Source organism: Scatophagus argus, chromosome 15 (genome assembly GCF_020382885.2).
Source record: "Scatophagus argus isolate fScaArg1 chromosome 15, fScaArg1.pri, whole genome shotgun sequence".
Taxonomy (NCBI): Eukaryota; Metazoa; Chordata; class Actinopteri; family Scatophagidae; genus Scatophagus; species Scatophagus argus.
The window spans coordinates 14228194-14246390 of record NC_058507.1 but is presented as its reverse complement, the minus strand read 5'-3'; the positions used below and the strand labels follow the sequence as shown (position 1 = coordinate 14246390).

Genomic DNA, 18197 nt, shown 5'->3' with positions numbered 1-18197 from the left:
TCTTTCCAACCAAGTATCAGCACACCAGACTTGACTCATTTAATCAACTGATCTCCATCTTCAGACAGTTGATTGGTCAAACGGTGTGCTCTTGGTTGGTTGGCACAAAAACCTGCAGCCACACCGGCCCTCCTGTGGACCAGTTTGACATGCCTGATGCACTGTGCATTCAGCTCAAATAGACTTTAACCCTTAGCGCACCGGCACAGAAACCACCAGACTGGTTACAGAGTGAATGCCAGTAATCCAAATATGATGAATTGCATTTCAACAAAAGAGCAGGCAGGGTGTGTTTCCTACAATAAAATGTAAAACTGGAATGAAACCCATGAAATAGCAGTTGTTTCAGACTAATGCTCAAACCAGAATGTTTCTTTTGAAATGCAAAACTCACAAGGTGGCCTTAATAAGTTTGGTCACTCAAAGTGTTGTGGCTTTCTAAGTGTGCCATTAAACACACTGTTTCCCTCTATCCATCCAATTCCTGACACCTACCTTCTTTCCACCTGTCCCAGAATCTCCACAGTCGTCCTCTCCCCTCTCTGCAAGCGAACATGACCAGGCAAATGTTGACTTGGGCCCAGACTGTTACAGCCAGCTGTGTGTGGAGCCACTGGACGGAGAGGGTGAACGTCCAGTGAGCCTGGTGTCCACTCTCTCCTCTGGTTCATCCCGTGACAGTCACAGCCTTTTTGGCAGCATCGTTGCCCTTCCTTCCTCCACCACCCCACCCATACCGAGTGAGGAGGACATAGACTTGGAGCTGAGCCCAACTGAAGGCACAGAAGAGCAGGCAGGGGACCAGAGTTCCACCCTCACAGGGTCCACAGGCCACTGGCAGGAGCGACTGGGGCCGAGGGTGGTCAGCAACCAGTGGAACAACAACAACACCACCTCCATCAGGAAGGCAAGTGGTGAAATTTCTCACATCCCTGCCTCGCCTGTCGTTACGGACACCATGGCGCCCAACCCCAAGCTTACCTATGTGGACCGTGTTGTCATGGAGATCATTGAGACAGAGCGCATGTACGTCAAGGACCTACGCAGTATTGTGGAGGTGAGTGGATGTCGGGGTTATGCTGACTGTACTCAAACTGAATTTTCCGTTTCAGTTTTTCACATTAAGCCAAGTATTCACTGTGAGCCAACTGTGTGATATTATGGAAAGTAAATCTTCAGCATTCTGCGTATTTAAAGCACATGTTTGACTTGGATTAATATGAAGGCATGACTTCACGTCTGCAGAACTCTTTGGAGGTGATTTACTGAATTTGGCCAGCCAGGAGCCAAAGTAGGGGAACTGAATTCAATGGTTGTTGAGAGCAAATAATGTCTACTGTGTTCCAAGCAGCTGTTTGTGGCCTCAATTGAGTGTGGTACTTGTAAAACATCCAGTGGATTTTTCATTTTCTTTTCAGTACCAGAGCCCATTCTGACTTCTTGATTTCTAAACACATTGGTCAACTGACAAAAATGCATACCTAACATTTGGCAATCGTGTGCTTTGTTTAGAGATTTCCAGTTCATAGAGATGAAGGCTTTGGAGCAGTTTATGATATGGTCACATTGTTGTATATAAACCATTCTGTATATTTACGATACAGTGAAAGTTTACAGCCTGTCACTTGGGATTATGGACTGCTATCCGGAGTTCAAACACAGTCAAAACTGGGACACAATGCAGATCTTTCTTGGCCAGAATCTTGGGATTTGTGATCTTAGTCAAAGATAGGCGAAATCTCATCTCAGAGATGTGAAGAATGAAATAATGGGCCAGGGATGACTTTACCACTCAACAGACCACTTACATGTTATCACATCTTCCACCTTTTGTAGTCTGGAAACAGCTTCCAGACCAAGAAACCTCTCTGGCCTCTTCAATCTTTCCTGGCTCTTGAATAGAAACAGGAGTGTTCTTCTGTCAAACAATCCCCTCATCACTGATGGTAATGTCATAAACACATGAGGTATTTCTGAGATGGGCTGGCAGTAAACCAACTAGCACCTCTCCTTACCTTGTCTCCGACTGTGCCGGCGTCTGGCAGTTGCTTTGGGAGGGAGTGCTGCCCTCGTTGCAGTTTGAGTAACAACGTGCTCCTGACAAACTCTTCCAGGACATCTAACTATTTCACTTGACAGGAGCAGCAGCCCAGCTTGGTCCGGCTCTGGTCGTGCAGGCCCCGCAGTGAGCTCCAGCCTAGCCTGAGCTATCGGGTCTCCCAGCCAACACAAACACCTCCATCTTTGCACCAACAGGAGAAATAACATAGATGAAAGGAAACCAGTGGGGTTTTTTTCTGTAGGCTACAGTGTGGGAACACAGTCAAGTACAGATGTATCCTCTGTCCTTTAATGATTACAGTAGGGCTTCCATCAAAATGATCCAACAGAGCTCATTTTAATTTCACACCAAGCTTTTAGTCTGACAGAGATATGTGAAACTCTTACTTCATTTTGTCATTGATTCTTCAGCAAACTAATCCAGAGCTTCCACTTGATGTTGGCTTAACCTTCTTCCAAACAGCTGTTGATGTTATGTCCACTTAAGATCTAGTCTCTCACTCACTCTCTCAAATCTTTTCAACTGCCTGTCCATGAAATAAAGTTTTAAGAACAGTTGTTTGACCCAGCTGGTCTCGCATGTCTAAATACATCCCCAACACCTGGCCCGAACACACCCAGAATAATCACACTCAACACAGTTGAAACAAGAATGCGGTCTGTGCTTACAGGATTTTGAAAGACTCGCTCTGACATATTACGTATAATTATACATATAATTCTTGTTTGACATAAGAATTTTTGATTTTACCCATAATAGGACAAAATAGCCCTGCTTATTCTTTAATAAAACAAAGCTTATAGCATTATCAACTACGACACTACATACATATAAAGCAGTCTCTCACGACATACTGAAGGTCACATGTTTAACACTCATGGCAAGGCATTCTGTAGGAGACTGTGTGACGCCCAGCTGACTGCAGTTCAGCATTGCTCTCACTGCACTGGAATTCTCCATCCATGACCGGCTGCAGTTCATCCAGTAGAGCGATGTGATGACTCTACTTTTAACAAGGGCTTCCCAGCAGCCTTCAAAATGTGTGCCTGTGTGTGTATTTGCACTCGTCTGGGAGGCTGGGTGTGTGTCCAAGCTGTTCGCCGGACACACGCTCTGTTTATAGTCGCTGCATGTGTGCATGTTTTCCTTCGTCAACCTACTCCTCTATTTGTTGGGAGCATTTTGTATCCCACATGAGTGTGTAATTGACCAACGAGTGGAATAATTATCCAGACGTTGGCATATTTGGCCACCGTGTTAGTAGATATTTTTATGTACTTCTGAATACTCCTGAGGTCCAGGGGGAGCCAGGGCCTTGGAGGAGAACAGTCTGTGCTGATGTTTATGGTCTGGATACAACAGAACCTCTTCCAAATGGTCACGCTGGATTCTAGTCAATGGAACAAATCCTTAAAAGGATTCTTTAAAGACCACATGAGTGAAGTGTGAATTACTAGAAGGATCCTGCTTTTTTAAAACAGAGAATCCTTGAAATCATGCTGCAACGGTTATTTATGCACCATTAGTCTTTTTATGCACATTAGATGACCTAATCTACACTGTAGTCTTGCAATTGAACTTGAGAAATTTGTTTTTCTAGAAACATGCGCCCTCTGCTGGTAAGAATTTAGAAGTGTCTGCATGTATTTAATTTATAAGGCCACCTTTTATGTATATCCCCATCTTTGCTGATTTCCAGGACTACTTGGCTCACATTATTGATATGAGTAACCTTCCCATACGGCCAGAGCAAGTGTGTGCGCTGTTTGGAAACATAGAGGACATCTATGAGTTCAACAGGTGAGTAACAAACACAAAGACAAACACACTGGGAAGATAGATATAGATATTTTACATAGTTGTTTATAATATGGCTGTAAGGATGACTATAATCCTTATCTAACTTGTCATTAAATACATTTTACTGAAAACAGACAAAAAGGTCAGGATAATCACTGAAAAGACATTAATTCCTGCCCTTTTTTTACGTATATATATATATATATATATATGTGTGTGTGTGTGTGTGTGTGTGTATATATATATATATATATATATATATATTCATATGCATATGCATGTAACACAACATATAATGGAAGAATGACAACTGAGAAAGAATGCATGACTCCTGACTCCTCACTTTAAATGTGCTGCGAATGCACTACGGAAAAAAGGAATGCCACACTCTACAGTAAACATGCTTTTTACAAATATCTCAAAGCCAAGGGAAATGTTGCTGCAGCAAGCTTTACATTTAATCATCTTATGTCAGCGAGTGCCCATTGCTGACCACGCTGCTTGCCAAAACACACATTAACATTCCTCTCTCTTCTCACAGTGAGGAGCCTCCCTGCTCACGCCAAGGCTGTAGTACAGCCCCGAGCCACAAATGGGGATTATTTGATTCTTTTCACCTTCTAATGAAATTCTCACCAGGTGTATTTTGTGGAGGTGGAGAAATAGATGTATCAGTCTGCAAACAGGTGCCGCAGGTTATATATTTCAAAATAGTTTTGCTGATTTTCAGGAGTCTGCCAAGGGAAAACCTGGTTTTGTTGCAAGAGAGATTAGTGGCTTTTTATTTTTGTCTCTTTAGGGAAATTTAGAAAATCAAAAGCCCAATACTAATATATAATAAATATATATAATAAATAAATATATTCACCTGGGATCATACCATGACAAGGACAGACCATTTACTACATATGCAGTACTGCACAGTATGTACAGTATGTGAAATAGATGTCTTGATAACAGTTCCTTTGTTCCTTTGTCAGAAGTCTGGGTCATTAACTCACATTTGACTTGAAAATGAATTGGTTCATTGATAAAGGACCTCTCTTTTTTAATCCAGGAATTTGTATTTCTTTGTAATGCTTAACCTCCTTCCAACTTCAAATATTGTTGACAATGCAGTCATGCAGTATGAGCAAATATTGACTGTGTGTCCAAAACAAATTTCAAAACAAGACTTTCTCATTGTACCACAAACATGTTGACCCATCAGCATGTAGTCAGTTTCAGTAAGGCCACATTTGATCTAAGGTATGGAATGCTGTGTGATGAATTGTGTTTGATATTTACACTGCACCTGTTAACTGAACAGCTTTCGTGCATTTGTTTGTATTTTTCCACAGTCACCCTTCCTTTACGTCTCCTCATTCAGTTGTACACATTTTATTGAGGTGATGTCACACCACGTAAAGTATTAAAATACTGTAAAACTCTGAATAAAGCTTGTGTTTGGTGGGACTGTGGAAGAATTCCAAGCTGGATTCATCTTTTCTTTTACGATCTGTCTGAACATGCAACAAGCCCCATAGTGTGTGCCGCCCTCTAGTGGTGATATTTTTTAACAAAGGACACATCTTAGTCAAGGCTGAAAGTATTTTATGTTGAACTTCACCACTCATCATTATTCCTTCCTTCTGTTAACTGCTGTTTTTATATTCCTAACCAATGAACTAGTTTAGGAAGTTTGTTAACACATAACTTCCTGTCATCCTGTTGTCTTCTGAAATTCAGCGAACTGCTGCAGTCCTTAGACATGTGTGAGAGTGACCCTGTGGCCATCGCTCGCTGCTTTGTAGATAAGGTGAGATGAACTGTCCTCCTCAGACTGATTTATAGTGATATCAATTCAAGAAAGTAAACACTAATGATGTGTTTGTCTGACCTGTGTTTCCTCAGAGTGAATACTTTGAAATATACACACAGTACTGCACCAACTACCCCAAGTAAGTAGCTAGAAGTATTCTTTTGAATTAAACTTTTGTTAATGATGCGTATGTATGTATGTAAATATTTTCCTTGAGAGTCACGTAATTAACATACTTCTCTACTGTCCTCCAGCTCCGTGGCAGCACTGACCGATTGCATGAGGAGTAAAACTTTGGCCAAGTTCTTCAGAGATCGGCAGGCTGCTTTGAAGCGCTCCCTCCCTTTGGGCTCCTATCTGCTAAAGCCAGTCCAGCGGATCCTGAAATATCACCTGCTGCTTCAGGTACAGAGTGTCCTCAGTGTTCATTTTGTTCCCACTCAGCTTTTCTTCACGATGCAGCCTACAGGCTGTGGTACTGTTATTTATCAGTTATGGACAAGCAGACAAGCAGCATTTTGAATTATACTGAAGCAATGTCTAGTGTGTTTTCTATGACACTGTGACAGGTTTAACCAAAGTGACTTTATTCTCTTTGGTTCATAGATTTGATAGATTATTAAGGACCTAGAGGTTAAACACGTGTCACAACAGCAGAACAAAATAGGTTCATTTGGACACACATCTTTGTTTGTTTGGGGAAGGAATGAACCAATTCCCTGTGGGGGTGACCGTAAGTTGACTGTGATCTCTTTTAAAGGAAATTGCAAAGCACTTTGACCCAGATGAGGAGGGCTATGAGGTCATTCAGGAGGCCATAGACACCATGACTGGAGTTGCTTGGTACATCAATGATATGAAGAGGAAACACGAGCATGCTGTTCGAGTGCAGGTGAGGTAGAACTACCATACACGTATACCAGCTTCCTTTACGAAAAGGTGAATTTCTGACATTACCATGTTACATTTACAAACAGAGAACACTGCCCTCCCCTCTCTGACACCGTCTTATTTTCTCATGTACATCACTTGTCCGGTGCTCCTGTAACTTTTTCTACTGTTCTTCCATATATTAGCTTTTGTCATCAAGTTAACCCTACATTAATTCCATCTCTTGCATAAGATTTTTAAAGCTCCAAATCACCAAGCAGATGTTTTCCTAGGCGAATTCTTGAACCTTCTAGTCTAGTCTAGCAGTGTTAAAATGAAGCTGACACCTTTTTAATGATTTCCTTAGTTGAGAGTGGCTGGTTCCCCTTCCTGGTTTTCTTTGTACACGTGTATTATAAGGTTTGATCGCAAATAAAAGCTGATACTTGGCTGACATTTATTTTCTTTCGTGCTGAAGGAACATGACTGAGAGTGTGTTTGTGAGGGTATATGCTTTCATATGCATCTGCAGGAGATACAGTCTCTTCTGATCAACTGGAAGGGTCCTGACCTGACCACCTATGGAGAGCTGGTGCTGGAGGGCACCTTTCATGTCCTGCGGGCGAAGAACACCCGTACACTCTTCCTCTTCGAAAAGATGCTCCTCATTACCAAGAAAAGAGGGGAACACTATGTCTACAAGATCCACATCTCAGTATGGTTTTGACATTTTTTTCATTGATCAGTGAATTCATTTTTTTTGTAAATGTAGGTGAACACTTATAATTTCATAAGCTAATATTTCCAGTAAAATTACACAGAACAGTTTTTGATAAGGTAGCAAATCAAATGAGGCATCCAGCTCAGTGGGATGAAGGCTCAGCTATATCACTACGCTCATTGTGGTTGCAGTGCTCCACCCTAATGCTGCTTGACAGTGCCAAAGATCCCCTGCTCTTCAGTGTCATTCATTTCAAGCATCCCAAGCAACCCCATACAGTACAGGTAAATGTGAACACTAGTGACTGTCAACCTTTTTATACATAAACGTTTTATATAAAACACTATAAAACCCCATGTTTTAATGAGGCTCATGCTGGTATTCTTTCTGTTAGTCTTATTTATGTAATTTTTTGTTTGTAATTATTTAGGTAGCTAATTAAAGAAAACTTTTTTTTTCCTTTTAATTTTTTTGTGTTAACTAAACCTTTTTTCCCTCAAACACATAAGAGCCTTTGTTTTGCACTTCAATATGTCTTTAATCTATATGAGTGAGTTGCCTGGTGTGTCTTTGTTAAAGTCATTGACTCTCTGTGCTGTTGTTTCAGGCCAAATCTGTAGAAGAGAAGCGTCTGTGGTCGCATCACATTAAGAGGCTGATTCTTGAGAACCACAACACCATCGTCCCACAGAAGGTAAGCAACAGAGTACTTAACTCCTTTTTCCTCAGCTTCTGAAGAATTGTATTTAAACACATTGTCTTTTTCTTTGAAGGCAAAAGAAGTCACCCTGGACAATTCAAACTGTAAGTGTTACAAATAGAGGAACATTTGTTGTGCTAGGACAAATCCAGCTGTTTCCATAGCAACCAAAGACGCTGCTCAGTAAAGAGGAGGGTACTCGATTTTCAGTGGAAAATATGGAATGGTGTTTAATTTATTTTAAATTGTTTTTGTAATTGTGACAAAATGACCGATCATCCTGCTGTTCAGATCCAGGGAAGTACCACTATAGTCCTGAGAGGCTGAAGAAAGCAGATTCCTACCATGCCGACAGCTTCCATCTTGGAGGGCGAAATGGGAGACGAAGATCAGGTTAGAGACCCCTACATGATCCATTTACTGTGTATCTGTAATATCAAGGTTCCTCTTCTGGCATTGATTAAACCCTTAAAAGCTCATCTATGTCCATTAAATTACATATTACATATATATTATAATATAATATTACATATTCAGCTTTTTCCATGAAAAAAATCCCAGTATGCCTACATTGGCTCAGATGTAACTCTGTACCTTTGCCTAGAACTAAATAGTCCCAGCCTCCATCTCCACCTTGCCTTCCACCGCTTGCCTGCAGCTTTGGCTCTGTTTATCAAATACACAAACATCATCTAATTCAGCAGCTTAGCTATCTGACAAATTAGTTTGAGTCATGTTTGCGGTAACCGTCAACACCCCCAAGTCATATAAAATGTCTTGTCAGCATTTGACATGAATCATCGTGTAACTGGTAACTCAACCAAGCTAAGCCTGGCTAACATTATCTGGCACACTGACCAGAATGTTGGCTCATACTTGCTGTTCCCCCCCGGGTAAAGAGCTGGAACACCATTTGGCTTCAGTATAAGTTTTGTGGTAAAACCCATGTGTTTTTGTGTAAAATATTCCAAAACACTGCTGTGGAAAAGGGTTCCTGCAAACCCATGATTTCTTCTTTGGTAATGCATGAAGACTTGCCATTTCTCCTTTTTGCAACCACTGATTTAGAAAATCATTTTTGCCTTGTTAAATGCTAGTAATTGATCACTGCAAGGTTGCAAGGTGCAAATGTTCAGCCATGGTGTTGGCCTCTTTTTCTGCTCATGATATGCCATGTAACACATAAAACACACCATATGGGATGTTAACAACGTTAAAAAGTTTATTTTTATCTGATATTATAGAATAATATTACTAATTATTAATTGTTATTTACACGATCAGTGAGTTGCATCTTTTCCGATTCTCTGTCTTTTTAGAGCCTGCAAAACAAATCATAAGGAGCACAAAAGGTTGGTACATTATGTGGTTTTGTTAACATCATCATATGTTCAGTAATGCTTTTGCAGCTAATCTGGTGACCAAGAGAGCTCAACACACTGCAAATTCAGAAAGAACTTACAAAAAAAACAAAACAAAACATAAAAAAAAACCCAAGCAAATTGAGAAAACATTTTTATGAGTTTGACAACACACACACACAGCATTTAGATGCTGCAGATACACACAACACAACCAAATACAGAAATGCTCTGGAAATACAGATAGTGTTTCCAGAGGACACAGTGCTGAACAAGACATGGACACTAACGGTGGGCGTGTACACCATTATCTGCATCTGGGATGGGCAGGGCTTAAACCAGAAGTTTGCACTTAAACTCTCTGGGTGGGACTAACTGGATTTTGCAAATTTAAGCCTGGAATTGATATTGGGTTTTTTTATAAACTTGAATGAATCAGTCAGCCCCCCAGTGAAGATGTTCCTTCATCACGAGTTGCTATGGATGTTGACACATTTTACTTGGATGACACTCATAAGCCATGGTACTTGTATAGTTGCAGTGCGATGAGCTCTCTCACCCACTGTGAGCCCAAAGGGAAGGCTCATTTACAGTTTGATTTACGTTCTGAGCACAGTGGCCCAGCAGCCACACAACACTATAGCACCAAGGTTATTTTGTGTCTGTCTACATCTCCATGGCACTTGTGCTTTTTTTTCTCCCTCAAAGACACTTGATAAACAGATCAAAAGACATGATGAGGTTAATTATATGCCAACAGTGGTCGAAGGCTTTGTCATACACAAGCTCCTTTTCAATAGTCAAATTCAGCCTTGCCGTCAGATCTGCACGTCTTCCTGCTCTCATCTATTCTAATTGGCCATTATGAAAGAGGAAACCTCTGTATTCTTGTCCCCAGATCTCCTTTGCTCCCAGTCCAGATCAATTTTTTGAACCAATGTAATGAAGAAGCAATTTTCATGTCAACCTTCCCATCTCAGTGAGGGAGTAGGTCATCATATCCTGGCTAATTGCATCATGTCCAATTTGAGCCTCTCAGAGGAAGATGTTTCTAATTGGTATTTATCTAATAACAGGGCCTCTCTTAAGTCTGGGCCAGACTAACTACTGCCTCACTCAGTGTCTGCTTGTGGAGGCAGGGTTTGTGTCCTGACCATAGTTGTACAAGAGATGTATGTGGTATTTAGGTTATTTTGTCAGGTAATATTTGACTTGAGCATGCCTTTTTTTCAGCCTTACTGACATTCTCATTTGTTGATCTCTTCTCCCCCTCTTTAACGTTGTTCCCCATGCAGCTGTTTTGAAGGTAAGCTTCTGAAATTCAAATGCAGTCTTTTATTAAACCTTGATAAGCTTTTTCTTTCTGTTGTATGAGGGCAGTTTTTTTGGGTCAGTGTGCAGTGGTGAGATATGGTTTACCCAGTTTTGACTCAGAAGTTACAACTTTTCTATTCTAATTGAAAAATAATTCAAACCAAAAATGAGAAAGTGCAAACCTAATCTTCAAAGAACACACTTTTACTTGTCCCGGATTTTAAATATCATATCTCACCCAAAGCTAAAGCAGCCTTATGATGATTCATCCCTTTTACAGCCTTGCAATCACAACATGGCTCTAGCACTGGCCTTGCAATAACAAATCACATGTCTATGACTTCACGCTACAGCATGCAGACAGTGAGGGTGCACTGCTGGGGGAGAGGTGCTCCCTTCAGCCAGCCACTAGTGTCAGTACGCTGACCTCCAGTCTAGGCGAGCCCCAGGCTGAGAGGCCATGTGTGAAGGATCTAATTCCCAGAAGGGACTCTCTGGTGCAGCTAAGTCCTACTGACAGTGACCCGAAAGTGGGCTCTTCACCCAGTGAGGGGGGGCTGGAGCTGGATGAGGAGGAGGAGGAGGTGGAGTGTTACAAGGAAGACATACTGATGGGAGACGACCAGGTAGCCGACTTTGCCAGCTCAGTGCTGGCAGCCATCTCCTGCTGGCACTATAAAGCCAGGGCTTTGCTTTCTACTCACTTCACAACGGTGAGGGTTTCTGCCACCCACAGGTTTCCCATTTCCAGCTCTATTCCACTGGCTTACCCATACTCTCTGCCGCTCTTTCTCCCACGCTGGCTCTCGTCCCTCTCCCTCTTTTTTTCTTTCATGAACAGAACCAACTAACATCTGCTACTTTTCGCACTGTGCACATTGAATGCCTCAGTCTGAAATCATACTATTGAAGTGCATGGACTGAGCTTCTCCCAGAGTTGAACTCTAAAACGTATGGGTGAAACTTAAAAGTCAAACTTGGTGCATGTGCTTGCTTGCATTGTTTTCTTTTTGGAGTTGAAGATCATCCCCATGTGCATGCATTTGTTTCCCTGATTGTATGATTTCCTCGTCTGGGTAGCCACAGTGTGCTGTGTTTGACATTTGTGTTTTTGGGATGTGATTGATGTAGAAGCTCATGCTGTTGAAACCATGCCTGAATTTGCATTAGAACCAGTGACTTAATGTGCCCTGTTAAATGTTGTTTGACTTCAAAGGTTAATTATCATTATAATAACAAGAGCTTTGCTCTTTGATAATCATATTTCCTAATCATATTTCCGCTCTGAATTTTCATAACTAAAAAGTCTTTGTTCAGGTTAATGCTTATACCAGTATTGTTTCTGAATGTGAATTATAACTTGGAATTAACATTGGAATTAACATTGGAATTGTAAGATTTTTCTTTTGACCATTGTTGGCTGACCTGCTTTAGAATACAAACCCTCAGTTTTAATGCTGTGTTTTGTTTTTTCAGGATGATCAGAACAGAGATCTGGCTGAACTGAAAATGAGTGAGGAGGTAGAAACTCAGAGGCGGGAAGAAAAACACTTGGATGTGGCTGTGAAAGAAACTCTCACCACACAGGTATTCAATATAGCCTTCAATACATCCATTCATTTCCACACGTCTCTGAGGTCACATATGTGTCATACCCATCTGTCCTCATGCCGTAGTATCACTTAGTTTATTGTTAAGCCTGTTTTCTAACCATTATATAGTTTAAATGACACATTTTCTGTGCATTTGCTATAATTCTATCTGAGAAAGAAAACAAACTGTTTCCATACTACATTAGACATTCAAGTAAATTTCCTATCTAATAGGTGGCCTTTGCCCTGAGCACAGCTTTTCCCTGAGGCCAATTTGAATCATGCCCAGAGCTGTAATAGTGCCCAGAAATTAATATGCCTCATGCGCACATACAAGCTGCTGTTCAGTGGTCAGCACTCCCACTGAGAAAAGCAGCAGTGTATTTCAGAGCCAGGTGCAGTTCTTACCTCATTCTCATGGCAACTTTGCGAAACAGCTCCTGTGAGAGTCTAGGTTGTTATTCTCTCTAACCTTATCTCCACCACACAGCTCCAAGCTGCACTTTTTGCAATTTCAGTTGCTCCGTAAGAGCAGGCACCACTTGGAAACAGATTTAGATTAATGGCCAACTAGGGAGACATCAGTACTATGAACACGGTTCAAACCATGTTCTTGAAACACTATTCACCATTTAACTTGCAAAAGGTGGCAAAAATGGGCCAATGAGGAGTCGTTAGCAGCAACGCTACAATTACGATCACGATTTTTCCTTAGTTTTCATTTTACACAGAAATAGGTCAGTTCAAAAATCACAAGTAGGCCTCAAAAGATGAATGGCATGCATCATAAACTGTGTATGCTATACATTAAACTGCCTAGTAGACTTTGAAAAGATCCATTAAGATAATGGGGAATTGAGAGTGCTTGCCATCATAATGCCTCTTTTACTCGTTGCATCCCACTTTGTAAACGCTGCTATCATGTTTCAGGTCAATGTGGAGGAGCTGTGCTCTCAAGACTTTGTCCCTCAAGCAAGGAAGAAGAGCAATCAGCTGGAGGTGCATCACTCCCAGCTCCCCAAGACTCCCGTCTCCCCTTTGCAACAGGAAGCCAACACGTCAGAATCTCAGGAAAGCTCAAGAGAAACTGGAGAGGAAGAAGAAGGGGAGAGTGATTCCTCAGGTCTCCAAGCGGAGGAGACGAGTGTGCTGATGAATGGGGAGCTCTCAGAGGAGGAAGATGAGGTACTTTCAGGCAATAAAAGCCTCCTACCTTCCTCTGTTTTGGACCAGGCAAGTGTGATCGCTGAGCGCTTCATCAGCAGCCTGTCCAGACGGAGCAGTCTGGTTTCAGAGGACTTGGGTTCCCTTGCCTGCCCCTCACCCTCGACAAATAATGACATCTTCAAAAGCCCTTTAGCTTGCATGAACTTAGAGAAACAGACCCAAATGCTGGCCAGCTCTACCCCAGAGCCATGGGTAACCCCACCAAATCTGCCAACCCCTGCTAATGAACCTGCACTCAGTGCCCTCATTGAAGGGGAGCACAGGTCCACTCTTTCTAAACAAGATCGCCTCCTCATCCATAAGATCAGAAGATACTACGAGCATGCCGAGCACCAAGATGCTAACTTTAGCATCAAGCGCAGGGAAAGTCTATCATATATCCCAGCAGGTCTGGTCCGGCTCCTTAGCCGACAGCTCAACAGTGGTCCTCAGGAACAGCCTGTCCCAGTTCACCGGAAAGGCCAGTCTCGCAACCGGCCTACTTCCTGGTCTGTGTTTGACCTTCCTGGCTTAGACAAGAGTCAAAACACTGACATTCATAAAAAAACTGACACAGAGAGACCAGTGGAAGCCAAGGCTAGATTACACAGCATCACAGATGCAGCTACCACAGAAGAAGAGTTCAGTTCTTCAGCAGAAGATCTCAAGGGTTGGGAAGATGTGGAAATGAAGGAAGAGAACCAGAAAGTTCAGCAGATTGCAGAGGAGAACTCTAGATTAGAAGCAATACCAGATAACAGCTCAGACATATCAGATGTTATAACCAATGAGCAAATGCTTCCAATTTTGAAAGAGTCTGAAACAAGCACTGCCTCAGAAGTCTCCTCCATCTCATCACCCACCACAACCTCTCCAACAGTGGAGGAGAGACAATCCTGTCAGGACTCTAAGTCCCCCATGTCTCACGAGAAGAGCCATTTCAACCATGGCCACCTACCCAAGATCATTAATTTTCGAACAAGTATGGATGAGGACCAGATCCTACAAGACATGGGAAGGATGAAAAACAAGGTGTTCCAGCTGGCACGTCAGTACAGTCAGCGCATCAAAAATAACAGACCAATGGTCTGGCAGAGGAACCGAGAAACCGCAAATCAACAAGTCTTCAAGAATATGCCTGCTGTCCAGGAGGAGAAAAAGGGTAAATAGGATGCAAATGGTGCCATATTGCTTTTTTTTGCATTAGCTTCATCCATCCACTTTCTTCCGCTTTATCCGGGCCGGGTTGCGGGGGCAGCAGCTTGAGCAGGGATGCCCAGACACTTCCTCCAGCTCTTCCGGGTGGACCCCAAGGCGTTCCCAGGCCAGCCGAGTGACATAGTCCCTCCAGCGTGTCCTGGGTCTTCCTTGGGGCCTCCTCCCAATGGGGTATGCCCGGAACACCTTGACAGGGAGCCACTTCAACTGGCTCCTCTCGATTCAGTGTTCAGCACTCCCACTGAGAAAAGCAGCAGTGTATTTCAGAGCCAGGTGCAGTTTTTACCCCATTCTTAACTTTGTGAAACAGCTCCTGTGAGAGTCTAGGTTGTTATTCTCTCTAATCTTATTTCCACCACACAGCTCCAAGCTGCACTTTTTGCAATTTCAGCCGCTCCATAAGAGCAGGCACCACCTGAAAACAGATTAGATTTAGATTTAGATTTAATGGCCAACAAAGGAGACATCAGTACTATGAACGCGGTTCACCTGAACTGGCTCCTCTCGATGTGGAGGCACCAGGCGCTCGCCTGTGAGCCCCAACCTCAGACCTGGCTCCAGGGTGGGGCCCTGGTAATGCCAGTCCGGGCAACGTACACGTCCTTGTTGTTAAGTTATTCATTAGAGATTTCTGAACCGCTCTTAGTCAGACCTGTCACCTAGGACCTGTTTGTCTTGGGAGACCCTACCGGGGGGGCATTTAGCCCCCCGACAACATAGCCCCTAGGATCATTCGGGTGCTCAAACCCTTCCACCACGTTAAGGTGGCGGTTCAAGGAGAGGTTTTTTTTTTGTTTTGTTTTTTTTATTTTTTTTGTTTTTTTTTTTTTGCATTTTGTTTTATGCTGTGGGAAAAAGAGGAAAGATAGATAGAGAGATGGAAGAGAGGGGAAATGTTGGAAGGTGGAGTTAAGGGGGGGTGGAAAGGGGAGAGGATAAGGGCGGGGCTAATGGGGAGAGAGGGGCAGAAGATGAAAAGAGGAAGGCGTGAGGGTGGGGGTGACAGAGTTGGAGGATGGGTGGAGGCAGGAATGGGGAGAAGATGACGAGCAGGGACTGAGCAGGGAGCTGAGGGAGATGGAGGAAGGTAGGAGGGAGGAATGGAAGGATGGTGGAAAGAAAAAGGATTGACAGGCAGAGACGAGGGTGGAAGTGGGGTGGAGGGTTGTTATTTTGGGCGAAGCTACTGTTGCTCAACCTGAGCTGAACATCCAGCAGCCTCCTTCACCTCGCTGTTGCTGTCCGTACGGCGCCTAAAAACCTTCTTCTTCATCCAGTTTATAAGGCTCTTTTTCTTCTTCTTCTTCTTCTCTGTTGTTGTTGTTTCCTCTTTGAGTTCTTTTTCTTTTTCATTCATTTCATCATCCACGTCTTTTACTTCTGTGTCCTCCTTCTCCACCTCTTTCTGTTGTCCAGATCTGAACAACTTTCGGAAAAACTGGAAGTGGCCTTTCTTCTTTTTCTTCTTCTTCATTTCAACACAGAGGTCCTCCAGATCATTCTTCTCTTCACCTTCCTGTTTCAGTTTTTCATCGCAGCTTTGTTCTTCCTCAGCCACATTTATCTCTTCTTCCTCCAGTTGTTTTATTTTTGTCTCCCACATCTGTCCTTTCTTGAGCAGTTCTTCCTTTCTTTCCTCCAACAGTTTTACTCTTGTCTTCAAACTCTGCTCATTTGTGGCTAGTTGTTTCTTTTCTTTCTCCAGTTCTTTTAATTTTGCCTCCCAGCTCTGTTCTTTTTCAGCCAGTTTTTTCTTCTCTTCCTCCAGCTGTTTAACTTTTGTCTCCCAGCTCTGTTCTTTCAAGGCCATCTCCTCTCTGAAGTTCTCCTGCAGGGCTTCATATCTTCTCTGCCACTCATTGTCGTTTTGGAGAATTTTTGCTGTGCTGGCTTTGCTGTTTGTGGCCTCTGTGATTTTATCGTCTTGTTCTGAGAGTTCTTGTTTCTCTGGCTCCAGTCCCTGATTGTCCAGGAGCTGGAGGTCATCAATCTGTGTCTTTGAGCCAAATGTCTGCCCTTTCAAAATTGAGGCAGGCATTAGGTTCCCCATGTTCTCCTCATTATGTCCCTCCTTCTCCTGTTCAGAGTTTTCAGTTGAGGCAGTCTGAGTGGGAGAAGGTGGACGCTCCTGAGGAGCATCCTCAACATTTCCACCCTGGTTTTTTGGCCTTTTCTTTTTCTGCTCCAATGGTTGGTCAGGTGCTTGTTCAGGTACAAATTCAGCTTTGCTGTATGTGGCCTCCATGATCTGGCTGTCTTGCTCTGAGAGTTCTTGCTTCTCAGCTTCCAGTCTTGGTGCCATCATGTCGCTCCCCTGATTGTCCAGGCACTGAATGTCATCAACTTGCATATTTGAGCCAAATGTCTGCCCTGTCGACATCCAGGGAGGCATTAAGTTCACCATGCTCTCCTCATTTTCTTTAACCTTGCAGTATGTGGCCTCTGTGATTTGACAGTCTTGGTCTGAGAGCTCTTGTTCCTCTTGCTCCAGTCTTGGTGCCATCATGTCGCACCCCTGACTGTTCAGGTGCTGCATATTTGAGCCAAATGTCTGCCCCTTTGACATCCAGGCAGGCATTAGCTTCAGCATGGTCTCCTCATACTGTTTCTCCTTCTCCTGTTCAGGGTTTTCACTTGAGGCAGTCTGAGTGGGAGATGGTGGACGCTCCTGAGGAGCATCCTCAACCTTTCCACTCTTGTTTTTTTGCCTTTTCTTTTTCTTTTTCTTTTTCTGCTCCAATGGTTGGTCAGGTGCTTGTTCAGGTACAAATTCAGCTTCGCTGTATGTGGCCTCCATGATCTGGCTGTCTTGCTCTGAGAGTTCTTGCTTCTCAGCTTCCAGTCTTGGTGCCATCATGTCGCTCCCCTGATTGTCCAGGCACTGAATGTCATCAACTTGCATATTTGAGCAAAATGTCTGCCCTGTCGACATCCAGGCAGGCATTAGGTTCAGCATGCTCTCCTCATTTTCTTTAACCTTGCAGTATGTGGCCTCTGTGATTTGACAGTCTTGGTCTGAGAGCTCTTGTTCCTCTTGCTCCAGTCTTGGTGCCATCATGTCGCACCCCAGATTGTTCAGGTGCTGCATATTTGAGCCAAATGTCTGCCCCTTTGACATCCAGGCAGGCATTAGCTTCAGCATGGTCTCCTCATACTGTTTCTCCTTCTCCTGTTCAGGGTTTTCACTTGAGGCAGTCTGAGTGGGAGATGGTGGACACTCCTGAGGAGCATCCTCAACCTTTCCACTCTTGTTTTTTTGCCTTTTCTTTTTCTTTTTCTTTTTCTGCTCCAATGGTTGGTCAGGTGCTTGTTCAGGTACAAATTCAGCTTCGCTGTATGTGGCCTCCATGATCTGGCTGTCTTGCTCTGAGAGTTCTTGCTTCTCAGCTTCCAGTCTTGGTGCCATCATGTCGCTCCCCTGATTGTCCAGGCACTGAATGTCATCAACTTGCTTATTTGAGCCAAATGTCTGCCCTGTCGACATCCAGGCAGGCATTAGGTTCAGCATGCTCTCCTCATTGTCTTTAGCCTTGTAGTATGTGGCCTCCGTGA

The 18197-nt window shown here is 43.2% G+C and overlaps 1 protein-coding gene across 3 annotated transcripts in view; it reads left to right on the top strand.

Annotated features, from left to right (window-relative positions):
- The window catches only part of LOC124071435 (pleckstrin homology domain-containing family G member 3), a 37359-nt gene that overhangs the window by 16771 nt on the left and 2391 nt on the right, over positions 1-18197 (top strand). Inside the window, exons 3-18 of one of the 3 annotated variants that reach the window (XM_046411958.1) lie at positions 516-1057; positions 3762-3862; positions 5591-5660; positions 5756-5802; positions 5918-6068; positions 6424-6555; positions 7066-7248; positions 7446-7538; positions 7862-7948; positions 8028-8058; positions 8246-8347; positions 9274-9306; positions 10611-10621; positions 10983-11255; positions 12106-12216; positions 13152-14589. In XM_046411958.1, the coding sequence (XP_046267914.1) occupies positions 516-1057; positions 3762-3862; positions 5591-5660; positions 5756-5802; positions 5918-6068; positions 6424-6555; positions 7066-7248; positions 7446-7538; positions 7862-7948; positions 8028-8058; positions 8246-8347; positions 9274-9306; positions 10611-10621; positions 10983-11255; positions 12106-12216; positions 13152-14589 (3405 nt within the window). Of the gene's footprint in view, positions 1-515; positions 1058-3761; positions 3863-5590; positions 5661-5755; positions 5803-5917; positions 6069-6423; positions 6556-7065; positions 7249-7445; positions 7539-7861; positions 7949-8027; positions 8059-8245; positions 8348-9273; positions 9307-10610; positions 10622-10982; positions 11343-12105; positions 12217-13151; positions 14590-18197 lie in introns of all 3 variants that reach the window. The other 2 variants (XM_046411957.1, XM_046411959.1) reach the window with 2 other exon arrangements.